The 22347-nt window shown below is 38.2% G+C and overlaps 2 protein-coding genes across 2 annotated transcripts; one reads left to right on the forward strand and one right to left on the reverse strand.

Moving 5' to 3' along the window:
• The first annotated feature begins 3286 nt into the window (after nt 1-3286).
• Nucleotides 3287-4019, forward strand: LOC149951982 (uncharacterized). The gene is made up of 2 exons (XM_090169709.1): nt 3287-3656; nt 3727-4019. The coding sequence occupies exons 1-2, from the start codon at nt 3287-3289 to the stop codon at nt 4017-4019; spliced, it is 663 nt and encodes a 220-aa protein (XP_090025835.1).
• Nucleotides 4020-11858: 7839 nt separating this feature from the next.
• Nucleotides 11859-17177, reverse strand: LOC149951983 (gastric triacylglycerol lipase-like). The gene is made up of 10 exons (XM_090168443.1): nt 16990-17177; nt 16078-16312; nt 15962-16010; nt 15804-15869; nt 15584-15734; nt 15414-15506; nt 15194-15349; nt 14831-14902; nt 14697-14765; nt 11859-12460 (listed from the first exon to the last, which is right to left on the reverse strand). The coding sequence occupies exons 1-10, from the start codon at nt 17137-17139 to the stop codon at nt 12221-12223; spliced, it is 1281 nt and encodes a 426-aa protein (XP_090024569.1). The 5' UTR covers nt 17140-17177; the 3' UTR covers nt 11859-12220.
• Between the last annotated feature and the right edge of the window lie 5170 nt (nt 17178-22347).

The following is a 22347-nucleotide window of genomic DNA, read 5'->3' on the forward strand; positions in this document are numbered from 1 at the left end:
TACTGCTTTGTAAACGTATATAAAAATATTGTATAAGTATTGTAACGGTCACCTGGGAAACGCCAGCAGCCCAGAGGGGGAATCCCGGGGACGATCTTTCGGGCCCCGGGGAAAACACAGCGAACCGGCCTGGAAGTCCCGGGGCCCACTCTCTCCCCCCACTCGGACTCCCCCCGCTCGCTTCCGGGGAGTGGGGTATAAAAGCCCCTGTCGCCAGCCCATCATGGACAGAAGCAGAGTGGGACTCGAGCGACTACTACGAACGACACAGACGTAACCAGCCCAGACCAGAACTACCGCCGCCAGTAGGAGAGAACACTTTGCCGCTTCCCCGTCCACCAACGCCGCCAAACCAGGAACCGCATCCGCCACCCGCTCGAGAGTCTTCGACCACCACGACCCGCCGCTACGATCTCCGACCCCGCCGTACCCGGGTCTTTTACAGCTCTTGTATTATTAAGAAACAATAAAAGTCTTCAAACCCAAATACACTGTTTCAGTATATTATATTTGATACGAGCGTTAATAAATGAAATCAAAAGTTTACTCTCGAATAAAAATCGTTTGTGAAAAGTTGTATTTTCTTCTTCAACTTAACGGAAAATTTGAGTGTCCGTTTCTAGTGTAAATTAAGTCTCACACATCGGTGTTTCAGTCCGCCGAAATAGCTCTCCCTTAAAATCCATCCCGGACTTACAATATTGGGAAACCTGTTAAAAATCCCAACATCAAAACAAGAAGGCCAATGTTACTTTATGAAAAGGGCTAATTCGGATCAGAAGCGTGTACACCTCTGTACGAGGGGTCGGACATTTACCAAAATCCCGTACACTTTGTCTGAAATCCCAAAATCTTTTAACTCCCGCTATGGTAAATTAACATTGAAATCCCAAAATCACTTCAAAAAGTAATGATAAAATCACCAATATCTCTACGAAATCCCGAAACCCCGTACAAAATAATGGCAAGTGTCCGACCCCTCGTCTTTGTATAAAGATTTGCTTTTTCGTGGTTCTCTTTATGACCTCTAAGCGTGATATCTTGCTGAGCGCGTGTCAAAATAACTGGAACGTGGGCGATAAAACGTCTCTATTTCGAACGACATGTCGACATCTAGCCGGACTTTAGCCGACCAAGACAAATGTCAAGCAACAAACGCTCAAGAGTTAGGGTTCCTGTTAGGAGCGGACTACTATTGGAATGCGGTCAGCGTTGATGAAATAATTCGAGTAAAGGGGGCCCTTGTAGCCCAGAAAAGTAAATTTGGTTCGTTGCTTCAAGGACCATCCGATCAACCAGTCAATTCGATAGAATCTCATTATACCGCCATATCGGTTGTTGCGGCTGCCGAAAATGATTTTTGATTCGCGCCTTTACTAGAGATTTGCCCGCCCTTAGAGGTTTTATCTAGCGTACTACTGGCCTTAGGTTGCGAGGGACCCGCTCTATGAACGGCTTGGGCTCGTTCACGACATTGGATTTCTTCATTTAAAAAAGACAATAGTTCGACTATCCTGAACGGCCGACTCTGGCTGCCGCCTCGATGGAATAATTCGAGTAGATCTAACGGCAGCAGGCCTCCCACAATATGGGCCAATAGTTCGCCATAATTATTTGTCATATGACCCAAAGAGGTCAAACCCCTAACTTCTATTTGACACGTATCGTGCAGGTGCCTTAAGCCCGCTACGTCCGAAGACTTAGTAACGGGTGTTAACTTCAAAAAATTATTCAATCTAGCGCTAACCTGCAGGTCTTCACGTCCAAAACGTTTCTTTAAAATATCAATGGCTATCTCGTAATTTTCCGCCGTTAAATTTAAACCTTCTATAGCAGTTTCGGCTGCTCCCTTTAAATACGATTTTAAATAATTAAATTTATCGACATTGCATAATTGCCTATTCTTGTGGATTGCTCCTTCAAATTGGGTCCAGAATCCATGCCATTTGTCTAGCTGTCCGTCAAACTTTTTTAGCTCCAATTTAGGGAGTCGAACTGCTGCCGCTGCGGGTGAAACGATGGTTTCCTGATCGGAATGCTGAGATCCTGATGATCCGTTCTCAACCCTCGTTGTGACCGTGGCCTGTGTGTTTTTCTCGTGAATCCACGCTTTTGCCCGATTCCTCCAAACGACGAGTCTGTCGCTGTATAGCTCCATATCGGCGAGCTCCTTATCTTGTTCTTCTTCCGACGTTTTCGAATAAAGTAGCTGGTCATCTAAGGCGTTCAACTTTGGTTCTCTCGAATCCAGCTGGGCTACGTAATCGCTTAGCTCGCGCTCCGATACGGGCGTGGCTTTCTCGAGTTCATCTTTAATTAGGTTGCAAATTCTCGTTACCGCTCCGCGTAAAACTTTACGCTGCTTTTCCAACAGCTTCGTATCTGCCGTTGCCATCGTAGCCATCAAATATCAAACAGTCCAATTCTTAAAGTTACCACGAGAATCCCGGGTTTCGGCACCAATAATGTTGCGGTTTAAAAGGCGCGAACTAGCTTTTGGGAGAGCTTGAAAGTTTTGAGTTAGAACAGCGGACTGAAACACCGCCCTAACTAGCACTGGGTAAACCGGGACCTAGCACGTTAGACCTCGCGGATAAATTATAAAAATTGGACGAACTTTTCGTATAACAAAAACAACATTTTATTAATATTAGACTGCACGTTAGTCTTAAAGTTACAAATTTGAGAAATTACTTTTTGCTGGCCGGCGCACATTGCCTAGACCGAACAATATTAATCGCTGAGAACTTCTGCCCTTCTATACAATTGTGGACACTTGGAAAATTACCCGAAAATAACCCAAGCCCCATCCTTTCCAACTACACAATACAAGGTGGCGCCGTAAGTCTACGGGCTAACAACTCGTCGTTCAAAATAGCTCGGGGTTCCTTTTCCTACCTCGCTTTACCACTAATCCTGGTCAAAAATTGACAGTAATTCAAGGAAAAACCCTTTAGTGGCGATTGCCACATACAAAAAAAAATACAGTAAAATATTCCCGTACACTTTTTGAAATATATACAACAAACAAAAAAATACATACAATACAAGATTAATTATATACAAAATTCACAACATTCTATTCTAATTGAAAACAAATATATTTACAGTATACAAATCAATTTGATTTTTAACATCGGTAAACAACGCGAGCGTGAGTGAAATAGAAAAGATTGGAGGTGCCTTACGGAAATTCTGGGAACTTGAGTCCCTTGGAATAAAGGAAAATGAATCCCAAGCTCGGGAAACCGAAGCAGCCCAGATGCGCTTCGAAGGCCACATTAAAATGGAAAATGGTCGCTACGAAGTATCACTTCCGTGGAAAGAAAGAAGAGAGGAGCCGCCAGATAATTTCAATGTAGCTATTAAAAGACTAAGAAGGCTGAAAACGAATACACCGCTACTGACGCTCATTGATGACATATTCAAGGAGTATACCAAGGAAGGTATTATAGAACTAGCCAGAAGTTCAAGAGGAGTCACGAAGTCCTTCTTTTTACCCCATCATCCCGTCACACTGGAAAATAAAACTACGACCAAGGTTCGAGTAGTTTTCGACGCTTCAGCGCACGACCGAAACCAGCCATCGTTGAACGATTTCCTGGAAGCCAGACCTAACATCAATCCAGATCTTTATGACTCCTTAATTAATTTCCGTAAGCACCGTGTAGCGGTCACAGCCGATATACAACAGGCTTTTTTTACCAATCTCGATCGTTCCCGAAGATAGAGATTATCTTAAGTTTTTGTGGATCAAAAAACCTTTCTCGGACAATCCACCAGAAATCGAAGAATGGCGTTTTGCCCGAGTTGTATTCGGAGTGAATAGCAGTCCGCACATTCTAGCAAGTACTATCAGACATCACACCAAGAAATTTGAATACGATTATCCAGAAACTTGCGCCAAGATCAATAACGACACCTACATTGACGATTTAACGTCAGGAGCGAAGGACGACAACGCCGCCTTAAAATTAATAGACGAGTCACGAGAGATACTAGCTGAAAACTATTCGTGAGTTCCGAACCGTTAAGAGAACGGCCTAGGACTGAGCTGTAACGTCACGCAAAAGTTCTAGATAGTTCAGAACTTTTGTACGAATAGTTGTGATTCGTACGATTTGACGTACGCAGCCCGATGTGCAGACGAATTTTAGAGATTTCAACCTTGAGTTCCGACCAGTACTTGCTCTTGAGCAGGTACCATTTAGAACGGTTCCGAACGGTTCAACAAGAGGTTCTTGTCTGCGAATAGTTTGCATTTGGGTAGTTCTAGAATTGTTTTTGCCGAATAGTGCGCATGGGGACTGGTTGAACGGTTCAGAACTCACGAATAGTTTTCAGCTAATGTCTAAAGCCAATATGACGCCTAGAAAATTCCAGACGAACTCCCCTGTAGTAAGGGAAGTGTTACAAGGTACGGAGAAACCGTTCAAGAAGCTGTGTTCCAGTCTTCAGGTGAAAATAAAGTATTGGGATTGGCGTGGAATCCAGAAGGATGATAAAATACGCGAAAAAGTAGATTAGTCCATAATTAAAAGGGATAATATAGCTAAATCCTAAACAAATTTGAAGAAATTAAAAAAACTTACTAATAACTCGTACCAATAGGTCTTCGAGCAACGCGAAACTCGGATCAAATAGATCTTCGAGTAATAAACTAAATTAAAAATAAATAAAATAGCCAGAAATTCCAACGGTAGACCGGTTTCGTTATATTTGGAACTCATCAGTACCGTGCGGGAAATCTGGCTGGCGACTATCAAATCGAAAACAGAAACTAAGCCTATAAACATTAAAAATTTCAAAACGCGTTGCATATAGCAACGGAAAGCCGAAAAGGTTTTGAAATTTTTAATGTTTAGGCTTAGTTTCTCCTTTAGATTTGACAGTATGGCACTTTCTTATCGAAACCGTCTATGGTTAGAAGTAATAAATAAGTGTGGCACTTTCTTATCGAAACCGTGTATGGTCAGAAGTAATAAATAAGTGTGGCACTTTCTTATCGAAACCGTGTATGGTCAGAAGTAATATATAAGTGTGGCACTTTCTTATCGAAACCGTGTGTGGTCAGATGTAATAAGTGTGGCACTTTCTTATCGAAACCGTGTATGGTCAGAAGTAATAAATAAGTGTGGCACTTTCTTATCGAAACCGTGTATGGTCAGAAGTAATAAATAAGTGTGGCACTTTCTTAACGAAACCGTGTATGGTCAGAAGTAATAAATAAGTGTGACACTTTCTTATCGAAACCGTCTATGGTTAGAAGTAATAAATAAGTGTGGCACTTTCTTATCGAAACCGTGTATGGTCAGAAGTAATAAATAAGTGTGGCACTTTCTTATCGAAACCGTGTATGGTCAGAAGTAATATATAAGTGTGGCACTTTCTTATCGAAACCGTGTGTGGTCAGATGTAATAAGTGTGGCACTTTCTTATCGGAACCGTGTATGGTCAGAAGTAATAAATAAGTGTGGCACTTTCTTATCGAAACCGTGTGTGGTCAGATGTAATAATTGTGGCACTTTCTTATCGAAACCGTGTATGGTCAGAAGTAATAAATAAGTGTGTCACTTTCTTATCGAAACCATGTATGGTCAGAAGTAACAAATAAGTGTGACACTTTCTTATCGAAACCGTGTGTGGTCAGAAGTAATAAGTGTGGCACTTTCTTAACGAAGTCGTGTATGGTCAGAAGTAACAAATAAGTGTGACACTTTCTTATCGAAACCGTGTGTGGTCAGAAGTAATAAGTGTGGCACTTTCTTAACGAAGTCGTGTATGGTCAGAAGTAATAAATAAGTGTGGCACTTTCTTATCGAAACCGTGTATGGTCAGAAGTAATACATAAGTGTGGCACTTTCTTATCGAAACCGTGTATGGTCAGAAGTAATACATAAGTGTGGCACTTTCTTATCGGAACCGTGTATGGTCAGAAGTAACAAATAAGTGTGGCACTTTCTTATCGAAACCGTGTGTGGTCAGATGTAATAATTGTGGCACTTTCTTATCGAAACCGTGTGTGGTCAGATGTAATAATTGTGGCACTTTCTTATCGAAACCGTGTATGGTCAGAAGTAATACATAAGTGTGGCACTTTCTTATCGAAACCATGTATGGTCAGAAGTAACAAATAAGTGTGGCACTTTCTTAACGAAGTCGTTTATGTGTGGCACGAAATAATATTATCGCCTTCTTGGCGAACTTGTATAGTTTGTATAGCTGGTCCAGAGATTTGGTCTTATTCGATAGAACTCTTTGACGCGTACGCAGTGCCGTTAATTTCCGCCCCCTCCGACCAACTTAAAGGGAGAGTGACCGAATGGTACGATATCGTACGCCACGAAAATTGTAATACGCCCTAAAAATTGCGATGAAATCATCGCACTGACGCGTCTTCAACTGATTTCCTATTTTCCGCAAAATATATTCTTGGGTATTTTTTTATGAATTTGCGAATTTACATGACTTTTGGTGCCTAAACTACCCAAATGTTTGATATAAATTTCCTAAGTTAAACACATTTGAATCCCAGTTTAAGAATTTCTTTAAATCATATTTCCACTAATTTCAATAATTTAAAAGAATTATGTTCGTCGTGTTTTGCTTAACTATTTCACCTTTGATACTTTCCGTCTATCAAACGATAGGAAATCAACAGCTTTTGTATTGCTTTGCCCACCCTCGTATCCTGAGGGTGGGTAGCGCCCAAGTTTTAATCCTTCAACTTAGGATGGTATTTTATATATCTAACGATAGGTAATCACACTGCCTCAACAGCTTTTGTATTGGTTTGCCCATTCGCGTATCCTGAGGGTGGGCGGCATTCACTCATTAACTTAGGATGGCAATTTATATATCAAACGATATAAAATCACATGGCCTCAACAGCTTTCGTATTGGTTTTGAATGACCTTGAACTAATAATTCAAGGTCATCATAAGTTACAAATTTCTAACTCCCCCACTCAGCTTAGAGTGTCACGACAATTTTGATCCAATAGATCTGGTAGTTTTCGATTTATAAGCCCTTAAATGTCGTGTCTTGATTAGAATACCACACACGACCTTACGGTTTTTGATCTAACACTTCTCGGCTTCCCATTGGTCAAATTAAATCGGGTCAAGGCTGTTTAGACTTAAAATTAAACGTAGAACACATTTTTAGTTGGAACCATTCTTCTAATCCTAACGGTTCTCGAGGTAAAATTTGAATGACCTTGAAGACCTGGTTAAAGGTCATTGAAATGTTCACTGAAATTTGTCCCACTGCACCCTCTATGTAACCTGCTAATTTAAAATTTTTACATAAAACACATTTTGAGTAATTGGCTCTGTATCGTTTTTTGGTTAACGCCCTGTATATATAAAATTGAATGTGACTCGTGGCGCGCGCCAATGTAAAACACGCGTTTTAATGGTTATTTGTTATTAAAATATTAAACTGAACGGTTACTGTAATATATTTCCAAAATTCGTATTAAGCTTAACGTGAAAAAATACGAAACCCATCCTAAGGTGTTCTGAACTTTCATTGCATAAAACCATCTTGTTTATATCTCAAGAAGTAGCAAGTTTATTTCTTTTCGACTAATTTTAAGAACCATTTATGCTCTCCCGCCTTCGCCATAAGATAAAACGTGCTGGTCGCTAATTTCTTTATACACTCTATTTCGCGCCTTTATTTGACCCCTCTTACTTGGCTCCCGCTCGTCGGCCATTGCCTCTGCCCTCAGCGGGGAGTCTAGCATCCACTCTTTGGGTATCCGTAATGGGGTAGGGGGCTGAAAGGGGCAAAACCAAACATGGACGCGCCCAGAAAAATACCGCGATAAAGAGTGTTATAACATTGATAAGGTTTCCCCTTAAGTAAGATTCAATGTAGTATCTGTTTAATAAACAATCAGAGTGCCCTATATGTGAGCAGTCCAGTGCAATTTATAGTGAAAGAATTTCACTATAAATTGCACTGGACTGTTGGAATCTCTGGCTGAAATTTTGACTTTTGATATAACTATCTTAACGTTGGATTTCAACGGAAGCCCGAGCGTAAAAGATGTCTGCTGAATAGCGACCGCCATGCAATCATTGGTGAAGAATTTCACTATAAATTGCACTGGACTGCTCACATATAGGGCACTCTGATTGTTTATTAGTTTTACTGATATCGGCAGATTTCCGAGGATAGCCAGAGTTCCTACACAGTACTGATGAGCCCCGAAAGGTCGAAACCGGTCTACTGTTGGAATCTCTGGCTGAAATTTTGACTTTTGATAGTATCTGTAACACGTAACGCGCAAGGACAGTCGTATGCTGTAATGAAGCTAAATGAAGTCGAAATGAAGCTGTGTAACGGACAATCATAAGTACCAATGTCCATTAGTATGACACTAAATGAAGCTGTGTAACGTACAATCATAAGTAACAATGTCCAGTAGTATGACACTAAATGAAGCTGTGTAACGTACAATCATAAGTAACTATGTCCATTAGTATGACACTAAATGAAGCTGTGTAACGTACAATTATTAGTAAGATTAAATCAATTAGTATGGTACTATTTGACACTGTAAGCATTTTTAGACGATACTTGGTTACCCTTTGAGATATAAAATTTGAATATAGTGTTTTTGACATGCCTGAGGAAGTAGCTTAACTTATATTATGGCTGGGCCGGCCTGTTCATTTCTCCTCCCCAAATTCGACCCCTTCGGTACGATCCTGTTTGGTATATATTACTTCTTCAACTTTGGTCGCATTGATGAAAATGTATGTCAACTTTCACCATAGCTCGGTTGGCTGTTGGCGGAAAATTGGGCTTTCGTGTTTTTAGTTTGGACTTTTTGTACTGAAAAAAACGGCAAGGGCCAAAATCCATTAAAATAAAAAAACGAACTAAGAAACCGCATGGGACTGGAATTATTAGAAAGCGTTTTGTACTTGAGATTTGGCCTGCCAATTAAAAACATCAAAAGTTCGAAGTTCCAGCCACCATTAAACTTGATTGAAAGCTACAACTCGTCAACTTGTATGTATTATATGTGTCTTTAACTTTCAAATAAAAAAAACCCTTTTCCGGCAAATCTTTTAGCTTGTTTTTGGGCTACTTTTCAAAATAAGGATTGGCGGTTTTTTGGGCTTTTTTCAGTTTTGTTTAGGATTTATAATCTGGCATCCCTGGTTCACATTAGTCTCTATAGGTTTCGTGACTAATTTATATTTTTGTGCAACAGACATTCGTTTATATCCTCGGTTTAAATTGAATGAATGAAAGCTATCTGCTCATTCAAGTTTCAATCTAGATACATTTAAATCCTACAATATTTGATCACACATTTAATTGACAGATATTCAAGCAGATTTGTTTCTAAGTATACGATACAGGTATATGAAGTCTCTACACCTGCTCAACTCTTTTCTATACAGGGTCTTTTTTTTTGCTCGGAAAAGTTTTTTTTTTTCAAAAACTATTTATAGTACCGATTTCAAATTTGGAAGGTCAATTCTCTATACCGGGGGACATCAGTTTGAGAAATTTGAGCGTTTTCGGTAATGTTTTTCACCAATTTTGAAAAATTATTTTTCGACCACTAGGTGCGAGATAAAAAATTTCTATTATAAAGTTGTAGGCCGTCATCGAAAACCCTTAAAAATTGTTCACTCGACGAAAAACAATTTATTTATCAGTGAAAATTCGAGCTTGAAAAATTTACAAGTTGGTGAAGCCAAATTACGATTGTTTGAAACGATAATTGAAACCGAATTACCTAATCCAGTTGAAACTTTGGTTAAAAAAACGACCGGATTTAAAAAACACGAGGCTATAGGTCAATCCTAAACATGCATTGGGTATTTAAAGGAAAACTTTGGGAGATTATTATCAGTGTTTGATAATATTTCGAACAATGCCTCGTTATTTAGTAGCTGAGCGTACCGAGATAGTTGCCATTTACTATGGAGAAGCAGCGCAAAACCTTAGAAGAGTGACTGAAATCTTCGCAGAAAGACATCCAAATGGAGCACCATCTGTAAATACAGTAAGACGAGCAATTCACGATTTCAATCAATTTGGTAACTTGCAACCTAGGTTTCGCGGATTGGGTCAACCGGATTTAGACTTCGAGAACAATGTACTCGCGTACTTTGTGGCATATCCTCGTCACAGTTGCGCTAACGCCGCTGCTGATTTGGGTTGTTCTGCAAATCGTGTGTGGAAAATTCTTCGTAAGAATCGCTATCACCCATACAGAGCTACGCTCCACCAAGGACTAATTGACGGAGACCATCAAAGACGTTATGAATTTAGCAACTGGTTACTAAATGCTGTCCAAGAAGATAGACAATTTTTGCGCCATGTTTTGTTCTCCGACGAAGCGTCATTTTCTAGAGATGGGCCCTTTAATCATCAAAACAGCCATCTTTGGTCTGACATCAACCCACATTGGGGTTTTGAATATCATCACCAGGTTCAATTTGAACGGGTCAATGTTTGGGTTGGACTTGTTGGAAACCGTTTGATTGGTCCCTTTTTCCTGCCGACGAACCTCAACGGCCAAAGGTATTTACATTTTCTACAGAACGAACTGAGTGACGCAATCGACGACCTTCCATTGGCTGAAAGACGTCAGTTGTGGTTTCAGCAAGATGGCGCCCCTCCGCATTTTTCCCGGCAAGTAACTGAGCACCTCAACAACGAGTTTCCTGAAAGGTGGATAGGGAGAAATGGTCCAGTGCATTGGCCAGCAAGGTCACCTGACCTAACACCGCTGGATTATTTTCTCTGGGGATTCGTTAAAGCAAAGGTATACGCCACGCCCATTGAAACTAGGGAGGAACTCATTAGACGAATAATCAGTGATTGCCGAGACGTCACACCAGAAATGGTAGAGAAAGCGTTTGAGAACTTAATTGTCCGCGCACAAACCTGTGTTGCAGCCAATGGTGATATTATTGAAAATGTTTTGTAAAAATTTATGTGAATAAAATATCTGCATTTAAAAACCAAACGTGTACATTTTTTCAAGTGTGAAAACTCTACTTCGTTTGTATTAGACTTGTTCCCTTTTCAATTATCGTTTCAAACAATCGTAATTTGGCTTCACCAACTTGTAAATTTTTCAAGCTCGAATTTTCACTGATAAATAAGTTGTTTTTCGTCGAGTGAACAATTTTTAAGGGTTTTCGATGACGGCCTACAACTTTATAATAGAAATTTTTTATCTCGCACCTAGTGGTCGAAAAATAATTTTTCAAAATTGGTGAAAAACATTACCGAAAACGCTCAAATTTCTCAAACTGATGTCCCCCGGTATAGAGAATTGACCTTCCAAATTTGAAATCGGTACTATAAATAGTTTTTGAAAAAAAAACACTTTTCCGAGCAAAAAAAAAGACCCTGTATATGAATAAATCCAACCCTATGGAGGAATTCATACGCCCTTTTGTTGGAGCGATTGTGGAAGCAGGGTTATTCAACTTTAGGAGGTTAAGTTAAGGAAGTGTTCCGACTTGATTTCCCAAAAATCCAACCCTTTATAATCGTAATGACGTGAAAGCTCCATCTGGGTAACATATTTATTACCTTTGTTAATTACATATATTAAAGATAGCCATAATGTTAAATAAATAGTTACTGAAAATATTTTTTTCAAAGTTATAAAAGTAAATAAATTTTGTTAAATTATTTTCATAACTAATCGACCCCACCACGAGCTTCTGTTTATCTGTAATATAGGGCAATATAAATATCGAAGACACTGGTCTGACTTCTTGTGAGACACGCGTATCTATTACTAATCAAATCTCCTAAAGGTTGAATAAACCTGGTAGAAGTAAGAGCAGAATATTAAAACAAGAGGGTTACGTTATTTTCAATTAACATTTAATGAATAAAGGTTACAAATCAATCTAAATATTTGAAGCGAACATTTGACCAAAGTAAAAGCTAGGAGCAACAAACACAAGGAGAACGCAGCCAGCCTTTAAACAAGCTAACGCAGTGTTGTGTACAAATTTCATTGGACGAACCTTTACGCTGCACGTTTTACGGAAAGGGAGAAGACAATTTCCGAATTTTTTCCTTCCAACGGCAGCAGGTGCTAAAGCGTCTAACCAATGAAAAATGTACGCAAAAAAATGCACGACTTTTGACAGGTTGCATTCTCCTTGTGTGGGGTGCTGTGTTTGTTGCTCCTAGCTATAAGGATGTATGAAAAATCTGTTTATTTTTGGTTCGCTAATAATTTGAGTAAATGATCGTAGACGTATTTCTTGGCATCGACGCCGTAGATGTAATCCACGTGTGTCCAGGCAGGAAACGGAACTTCGTATAAGTCGATTAAGTTCTTAATTTTGGGCTTGAGTAGGGCTACGTCAGTCGGATCCGCTAGCAAATCGTTGGCGCTCCAAAACAGGCCGATGGGGGTGGTGATCTTCTCGATGGGATACTCGGGCGGAGTGGGCTGCGGGAAAACGCTACTGTACTACAAATCTCTTAAAGATAGCTCTCCATTTCCCTATAGAATGGCCGCCATTTTTTTTTCTTAACGGGGAAATGAACCGGTGACATCGTGTCACGTGACACTGAAGTTATTCTCTGTAACTTCTATTGTTATTATGTTTGTCGCTTGCAGCGCCCCCTACACGTCCCTTGAATACCAAAATTAAGTAACAGTTTTGAGATAATTAAAACAATTGACAGTTTTTTGAATAATTGAAAACTAAGACAGTTTTGGAACAATTGAAAACAGTGGACAGTTTTTGGAATAATTGAAAACTAAGACAGTTTATGGAATAATTGAAAACTAAGACAGTTTTTGGAATAATTGAAAACTAAGACAGTTTATGGAATAATTGAAAACTAAGTCAGCTTTAGGAATAATTGAAAACTAAGTCAGCTTTAGGAATAATTGAAAACTAAGTCAGCTTTAGGAATAATTGAAAACTAAGTCAGTTTTTGGAATAATTGAAAACCATAAATAACATAATCATTAAAAGTATGGCAGCCTAGATTATCAATGAACTGGTTTCGTTCAGCACAGAGCCCCCTAGTGTCTAAAATATGCTCAAATAGAAATATACTAATGCCAAGGACGATAATATACTACTCAGTTCAGTTGTGAGTCCAAGTTGGAGCTGGGCGGTAGGGTCGGTGTTTTAAACAGGTTCGGTTAGAAAATTTTCATTGAAACAATAGGAAGTGTCATACTTATTGTTATTATGTTACTTATGTTAAAACTAAGTAAGGTTTTGAAATAATTTAAATCAAAGTCTAGCTGTTTTGGAAATAATTTAAATTTAAGTCTGTTTTTGAAATAATTTAAATCTAAGTCTGTTTTGGAAATAATTTAAATCAAAGTCTGTTTTGGAAATAATTTAAATCTAAGTCTGTTTTGGAAATAATTTAAATCAAAGTCTGTTTTGGAAATAATTTAAATTTAAGTCTGTTTTGGAAATAATTTAAATCAAAGTCTGTTTTGGAAATAATTTAAATCTAAGTCTGTTTTGTAAATAATTTAAATCAAAGTCTGTTTTGGAAATAATTTAAATCAAAGTCTGTTTTGGAAATAATTTAAATTTAAGTCTGTTTTGGAAATAATTTAAATCAAAGTCTGTTTTGGAAATAATTTAAATCAAAGTCTGTTTTGGAAATAATTTAAATCTAAGTCTGTTTTGTAAATAATTTAAATCAAAGTCTGTTTTGTAAATAATTTAAATCTAAGTCTGTTTTGAAAATAATTTAAATCAGAGTCTGTTTTGGAATTATTTTAAACTATAACGTCAGTTTTTGGAATAATTTAACTAAGTCAGTTTATGAGATAACTAATTCATTGGCGGATCTAGATGATAGACTAGGTAGGCTACTGCCCACCCCTAATTTTGAAGGGAGCCCCAAATTACATACTGGTATGGCGTTTTTCGGTATTGCATGTGGTTGGGGGTCCATTTTCCATAATCTAGTCAATCTCAAACAAAATCCGAGATCCGCCGCTGGATGACTTATTAGTTCAAATAACGATTTTATTTAACTCTAAGTCTGTTTTGTAAATAATTTAAATCAAAGTCTGTTTTGTAAATAATTTAAATCTAAGTCTGTTTTGAAAATAATTTAAATCAGAGTCTGTTTTGGAATTATTTTAAACTATAACGTCAGTTTTTGGAATAATTTAACTAAGTCAGTTTATGAGATAACTAATTCATTGGCGGATCTAGATGATAGACTAGGTAGGCTACTGCCCACCCCTAATTTTGAAGGGAGCCCCAAATTACATACTGGTATGGCGTTTTTCGGTATTGCATGTGGTTGGGGGTCCATTTTCCATAATCTAGTCAATCTCAAACAAAATCCGAGATCCGCCGCTGGATGACTTATTAGTTCAAATAACGATTTTATTTAACTCTATTTTTATAGTGAAAAGTCTATTTTTTCCTTAATTATTTATTAGATATCGGTGAGAGCCGCGTGGTAGGTTCTCGCTGATTTTTTAAAATGCGCTATTTTGAATACACTGACCATTTGAGTAAATATTTTGAGCCGTGATGCGGTTTGACGAAAAATTATCGCCTGTCAGAAACTGCGTCGGACTTACGGGGGTCATATTACTTTTATGGCCGATGTGGATGACAAAATGTATCATAGAAATTAAATAAGCCTATCAAAACCATTACTCTGAAACGGGTACCAGATTTCATACTTACTTCATTGTATTTTTTGATGTTCTCTATTTCCCCAAAGTCAAATTTCTGGAATTTCTTAGATTTCACCAACTACAAGATATATTTTGAGAGTATTTAAAGTTTTAGTGGCTCGTAAGATGATAAAGCGTACTTACTTGAGCGTAGTGAACTACTGTGAAAGTGGATGACCCCGCTGGAGAATGATGATCAATCACCTCCGACCTGGTCTAAAAAGGTTCAGAGATAACGCTCAGTTACCATAACGCCAACTATAATAATCACCTCAGCTAATACCCAACGCACCGCCACAGGCCTAAGTCGTCATGTGACCTTTAAGGTCTTATAGCGGGTGGCCGGGTTACAATGCGTAGGAGGGTGGTGGCTAGCGCTTCGTGCCACGCGAGCCAACAGCTCCCTACAATTACTATTAACCTCGACAAGTTACGCAATTTTCGTCCCTTCCCCTACCACAGATTCATTGCGTGGCTAACTAGAAAAGTGTGAACTAAGATTATTACTTTGTTGAATTGATTGGATTCGGTTCCGGCTATGAGAAACATAATATTGTCGCAGAGGTGACTCAAGGGTGTGTGTCCGCAGAAGAGGGACGACAGGAAGTGCGTGATCGCGTTGCTGGGCAGGAATTCGTACCCTCCTAGTAACTCTAACAAAAACTACAAGATGAATTGTCGGATAAAGATTATATCTGCTGTCTTCCCACTTAATCAACCAACGTACCTTGAGTTCGGTGGTAAATGGAACCAGAAGTCTGATGGGACTGGTCATGTACGTCACGGTGGTCACGGGCGCCAACGCCATGAAGGATTTTAACTGCAACAGGCGTCACACGGGCCGTTTATTAATAGATCCTAATGCCGTGGTACCTCAGAAAAGCTTGCGAGATTTACCTTGTCGTTGTACTCTGGTTTCTCGGACAAAAGGGCGAATGCGATGGTGGTGCCCATGGAGTGTCCCACGTAGTGTATTTGCTCCTCCCCGGTGACTTTTAAAATGTAATCGATGGTGGCTGGTAAGTCGTACGCCGCCATTTCGTCCCATCTTCGTAAAATAGTCCGTCAAATTAGAAAAGGAACTCATTTCAAAAGGAATAAAGGTCGACGCTCTTACGAAAATTTCCAAAAATCTTTTTCAGTTGGTTTGAGGGTTTTGTGCTTTCTGGAATAGGTGTTGCCTCTGTGAAACAAAATTAGCGAATCTCATTTTATAGTTCCATTCTATTTGACAAAATACAAATCTTCTTACATCCCGTGATGGGTGGAGCTTACCTGGCATTAGTGAGCCAGACATCGTACCCATTATCAGCCAATATGAAACCTAGATAAAATATGAGATCCATAATGGGATTGGTAAATGAAGTGCGTCTCGATTTCAATAAACGCACCCAAGCTCTCGTTTTCTTGCATTATGACAAAGTCGGCTGATGAACTCAGCAGGCCGTGGTGCACTAGGACCACTTTAGTCCCACTCGGTTCCTCGGTGGTTCTGGGTGGCATAGTAGGGCTAGGGGACCTCATTTTCCCCGAACGAGGTATCCGCTGTATCCCCAAAATGTAGCCATCCTCCGTAACCACACTGTGCTCTTCAACCGGGTATCCTTTGCTACTGATCAATTGCGACTACGAAGTGTTTAAATAATCTTAGTTAACCTTTTGAACAATACAAGTAATTTTTAGGGCAAGGTATATTAAAAATTATTTTACTTTATCCTAAATTTCCTTTTTGACAAAACTTTTGTTTTACGGAAAATGGAAAATTTGGATGCAGAAAAAAAGTCAATTTTGGTGAAAGTCATTTTTGTGAAATTTAAGTCAATTTTGGTTAAAGTAAATTTTGTGAAAAAGGCAATTTTTGATAAAGTAATTTTTGTGAAAAAGTCAATTTTGGTTACAGTAGTTTTGGTGAAAAAATAAATTTTGGAAACCGTAATTTTTGTATAAAAGTAAATTTAGGGAACAGTAATTGTGGTGAAAAGTGTTTTTTTTTTTTGACCAAGTAATTTTTTTTTAGACAACGAAAACATTTTTGGGCAAATTTTTTTTTCAAAAAGGAATATTTAGTTTATCTAATGGGAATTTGGAGCAACGTGAAAAGTCATCTCAACATATTCATTATCCTTAGGTATAAAGAAATAGATTTTTTGCATCATTATAAGCTGATAAATACCTATGCAAATATTGAATAACGGTTTCTAAGTTGTTCCAAAAAGGTGATCTCTGAAAGTGGCGTGTACAAAGGGGGAAACGACGGGGAGGGAATGGACAGAAAAGCAGTTTTACAAAAACAATTAACTTACGACATTTCTAAATATATCCGGGTCACGACCTTTTAAATCGGTATCATGACCTTCACGGAGGTATTCGAATAGATCAGTCCCCTTCGAAATGACATTGGCCCTGAGACCACTTAGCAACGCCAGAAACAGCCCTACCTTTACCGAAAACATGATTGAATATGTTATCCAATCGAAGGTAACATCAAACTATGCAATCAGCTGGCTATACCCGATAATAATTATTGAAATTGTCTCTTCAACTTTGTCCCCTGAATGTAATCAGTTTAAACAAGAATGGATTCGGGTTTAAGGAGAATATGCAATCTTTTTCGTAGCCGTGACCTTTTACAAATTATTTCAAATCAAATCCATAAAATTATCATTCGTAAGTATAAGATTTTTCTTTTTTTTGCGAAAAATTGTTTTCTTGTTGACCTAGCTAGCTGAGTGAGCGATAAAAATTGTGTCAGAACGGATATAGGCATATATCCACTTGTACCCTTTGTTTCGGGGTTCGAAGTAAAACTATGCCTTTAACCTTTTTGTATTTATGTTATCCCAGTCTCCCATCACCCGCACTTTAAAAGCGCGAAGTTGTAAACTTTAGAAATAATATTATTGCAAATATTAATTTTAGCAATATGAAATCATAATATACATTGTAACTTAACTAATCCAATAGTAACGAGAAGATTCTAGCGTTGGTTATCGCAACATTAAACCTAGTACCAGCACAAACATCCACAATAAAGAATAGGTGGTTATGAAAAATATCGGTGGTCACGTGATTTGGTTAAGTACTACCAAGTTGAAAGTATCAAAATTGGCCCTTTTTGTAAATTCGTCTGGCTAGTTGGGGAAGGGTTAGCGAGATTTCTATTATTTCATTGTTCAATCGAAAGGATTTTTCGTTTTTTGTTTTGAGAGAAGTTTGCAAAGTCTTTAAATTAAGGTAATTGATTTATTAAATGAAATATTTTAAAATTCTATCCAAATTGATTTTAATTCATTTTCAGGAATAATGGAAACATGTATGTAAATATAACCTTGTGTCTTCTATTAAAATTGGGTTTGTTTCTCAATCAATACTTGGTCTAGAACTAAAAGAAAAAATATATATATACAGGGTGTTAACTAAAAAATGGACCAGGGCGAATATCTCAAAATGTGTTTTAGCTACAATTTTGAAATTTTAGGTTGTTATAGAGCGCTCAGGGGGTCACCCAACTATGAAAATTCCAATGACCTTGAAAACATGGTTCAAGGTCATTCGAAAATTAACTTGAGAACCGTATGAGCTACGAAGTTGGTTCCAATTAGAAAGTTGTTCCCCGTCACATTTTATGGTTAACTAGCTTTGACTCGATCTGATTTGCGAAATAGGAAGTCGAGAAATGTTAGGCCAAAAACAAGACGGTCGTTAAGTTGATAACGTGTAGAAGACGAGTTTTGGGAGCTGAAATTTTCAAACTAAAGACCCTCAACCACGATGAGGTTGTCTAACAAATTTCAGTACTCTAACAAGATTACTTTTAAAGTTATCAGTTGAACATCGTCTTTAACACGTTATCAACTTAACGACCGTCTTGTTTTTGGCCTAACATTTCTCGACTTCCTATTTCGCAAATCAGATCGAGTCAAAGCTAGTTAACCATAAAATGTGACGGGGAACAACTTTCTAATTGGAACCAACTTCGTAGCTCTTACGGTTCTCAAGTTAATTTTCGAATGACCTTGAAGACATGGTTCAAGGTCATTGGAATTTTCATAGTTGGGTGACCCCCTGAGCGCTCTATAACAACCTAAAATTTCAAAATCGTAGCTAAAACACATTTTGAGATATTCGCCCTGGTCCATTTTTAAGTTAACACCCTGTATAATACATAGTTTGCATCCCTACGTCATCAATGACGCAGTTCCAAGTATAGATATAAGAACCAAGAATAAATATTTAATTTGAGCAAGAATGAACGTTTCTTTGCCGCCATTTTGAAGGTGTAGATTTCTTAGTAAAACGGGAGGGTTAACAGTTTCAATCGTCTGTTTGCAGATTTTAATTATTTTCAAATGATTAAGGAATTATTTTCACGTTAAAAATGGTTATCTGCCTGGTTAAAAATTGTTCGAGTAGTTCAATTACCAATGGAGAGCGAAAATTGTTTATTTTATTCGATAGTGAAGGTAATTGTAAAAAGGATGACCGCAAAGGCCTAACTTTGATAAGCTTTGTTAACTTCTTTTCGTAGATATTTCTGTCGTAATTTGATATTTTATTTAAATAACCCGGCCTTAGAATCTTATGTGGCTTTGTTTAGGGCCCATTTAAAATTTTAAAGCATAAATCTAATACGTTTTGTAGCTTTGACGAGATTACCAACAAAATGGCTACCTATATAGTAGCTACGCGCGAAATGGTTTGAATTTTTGATCGCCCTCCCAGTTTCCTTGGAGACCATAGGCCCCTCCCTTCGGTGCAAACTATGAATAAATTTGTTAACTTTATGTATTTTTAATAATTTTAGAAAAATACTAACTTTTCAAACAATCAATCCATGGTTGGTGCTTTTTACTAAACGCAGACGACCGCGGCCCTGGTAGGTGCAGACGAATTTAAGCAGCCGACGCTTTGTCAAAAAATAACCAACTCCCGTGAGCCTTTGCGCGCAATTCTTTTTCATAATCACCTATTAGAACATTAGCTGGCTCGATTAATAATTTCTGGTTAAACGATTTTGGGATGCGAAAAAGGTATCGCTACGCCGCTGGTCGTAACGCGTAGGGCTCGGATTTTTCTGATCGTTTCAACCGGTAAATTCAGTTAACCATGATTAATCGGAAAACTTCCAGATAATTTAACGGTAAAATCTCGAGTTTGTTTATCAACTAATTATATAGTTTGAAAAAAAAACATTATCTTGATCGCAATAAATTCACCGCCGCCTTACTTTCCCCGAATGTATTTTTTTATCATGAAGCCGATATGACCTTTTATTTAAATAAATTTGTACACACTTGTTTTTTTAAGAGAAATAAGATCAAATTATAACTCTTCGAAATATTTACGAATTAAATATTTACCGAAAAAAAGCAAATAGTTTTTTTCTGGAAATATAGACCATATTTCTTCGTTAATCAATCATATTTGTTGTTCCGGTTGCGATGTGCCTCGACTAAAATGTAATAAAACACTAATGGAAAACTCGTATTAGTCTACCCATGGATAATAGTCAACTACTTTTATCTATTTTTATAATAAAAACCATGGTTTAGCAAATAATATAACTATGTTTTCATCTGGTGCTGCTAGTATCTTACACTTAATTCCGAAAAGGATGGATAGATAAATCACGAAATTAACTGAAGTGTCAATGCTGACTAATGAAACGGTGAAATACATTTTATTTTAACAAAATGGATAAAGTTGGTCATCAAATTCCCTTTCTAATCTGGGCCGCGGAAGTCTACAGACATCTGGCCAGAGCGCAATATAACCTGTGTCGTTTGCGCAGTTTACTAAAATACGGAGCGACGTTTCAGTGAGACGGGCATTTTTGGTCCTCAATGCCCCCACAACGCGATTGAGTGACCAGTCCTTACAAGCATCCGGGTACAAGTATCGCACTTTCAATAATCAGCCTTTTCAGTTTACATAGAGCCACGTAGTGGCAAATGCAAGAAGCTCATAAACTGCTGGATTTTCATCTGCTAAGCAGACGCTTTATGGAAAAATCGTCTGCTTAGCAGACGAAAATCCAGCATTTCATGAGCTTCTCGCATTTGCCACTATGTGGCTCTATGTAAACTGAAAAGGCTAATTACGTTTCTTTCTCCACTTCTGAAATAATATCCTTTTAGTAAGCTATGGAAATTTTACTTCCTTAATAGACAACATAAGTAAGGACTAGTAAACGTGTAGGGTGAATAAATATAGGAGTTATAGTCTTACAAGTTTACTCATTTTCTCCCAAGTTAATTTTTTCTACGCTTAACTTCCATAGTGTGCGTATAGATAATGTCAACAGTAGCAGACGTTGTCGTAGACAAATAAGTTACACGTAGAAAGGAGTTCTTCATAGTCCTTCAAAGAAAACAGGTGTCGGTTGCACACAGCAAAGCTATACGATATACACTCAGTGGCGTAAATAGCGCCCCCGCAGACCTCGCGGCGCGGGGGGGCCCCCAAACGTTTATGATTGAAATTGATGCTTTTTAAAAGGACCCCGAGTCGTTTTTCAAGGGGGGCCCCGGAGTTCCTAGTTACGCTACTGTATACACTCCTAAAAGTTGCCGCTGGTAATTATTGTTATATTATTTATTGGCTTATATATGGGGCGCCAAACCGGAAAAACTAAATAACATTTCTAGGAATATTTTAACAATTCTAGGAATATTTTCAAACTTCTGGGAATATTTTCAAACTCTAGAAATATTTTCAAACTCTAGGAATATTTTAAAATTACCTATCAATTTTAAAAATCCTTTATATTTTAAAGCGTTTCCTAGTTATTTTAAGAGAGACGTTTCCTACATATTTTACGGACATAATATATTTTTCGGCAAAACGCGGGAGAGAAAGCAGCGCTTGTAGTTTCCAATCGGAGAGTTGAGTGTGAACACTGTAAAGGCTAGCTATGATGGGATGGTACTTGTACCGTTGATGGAGTGGTACTTGTACCGTTGACCATAAATTTTCTTGAGGCGAGAACACGTAGAGCTCAAGCATCCGAGTTCAATTAGGAATTAGGAGACCAGGTTTTCCGGAGGATACCCGTAAATCAGATCGCTTATTGAAGGATGCAGATTCGGACACTAGATCTTTCAGTGGAGGCTTATCATCAACGGTACAAGTACCTCTCCATCAACGGTACAAGAACCATCCCTGCAATGGTACAAGTACTATCCCATCAATGGTACAAGAACCATCCCATCAACGGTACAAGAACCATCCCATCAATGGTACAAGAACCATCCCATCAATGGTACAAATACCATCCCATCAATGGTACAAGAACCATCCCATCAACGGTACAAGAACCATCCCATCAATGGTACAAGAACCATCCCATCAACGGTACAAGAACCATCCCATCAACGGTACACGAACCATCCCATCAATGGTACAAATACCATCCCATCAATGGTACAAGAACCATCCCATCAATGGTACAAGTACCATCCCATCAATGGTACAAGTACCATCCCATCAATGGTACAAGAACCATCCCATCAACGGTACAAGAACCATCCCATCAATGGTACAAATACCATCCCATCAATGGTACAAGAACCATCCCATCAATGGTACAAATACCATCCCATCAATGGTACAAGTACCATCCCATCAATGGTACAAGTACCATCCCATCAATGGTACAAGAA

The sequence above is a fragment of the Leiobunum rupestre genome, chromosome 3 (genome assembly GCF_980474605.1).
Source record: "Leiobunum rupestre chromosome 3, qqLeiRupe1.1.hap1, whole genome shotgun sequence".
NCBI lineage: Eukaryota > Metazoa > Arthropoda > Arachnida > Opiliones > Sclerosomatidae > Leiobunum > Leiobunum rupestre.

Excerpts from the sequence above, each read along its gene's own strand:
- LOC149951982 (XM_090169709.1), top strand. The coding sequence starts at position 3,287 with ATGGAAAATGGTCGCTACGAAGTATCACTTCCGTGGAAAGAAAGAAGA. Across the intron at positions 3,657-3,726 it reads TGACTCCTTAATTAATTTCC|ATAGAGATTATCTTAAGTTT; the intron begins GTAAGCACCGTG and ends TCGTTCCCGAAG.
- LOC149951983 (XM_090168443.1), bottom strand. The coding sequence starts at position 17,139 with ATGTTTTCGGTAAAGGTAGGGCTGTTTCTGGCGTTGCTAAGTGGTCTC. Across the intron at positions 14,903-15,193 it reads AATCCAATCAATTCAACAAA|ACCAGGTCGGAGGTGATTGA; the intron begins GTAATAATCTTA and ends GAACCTTTTTAG. Across the intron at positions 14,766-14,830 it reads CAGTAGTTCACTACGCTCAA|TTGGTGAAATCTAAGAAATT; the intron begins GTAAGTACGCTT and ends TATATCTTGTAG.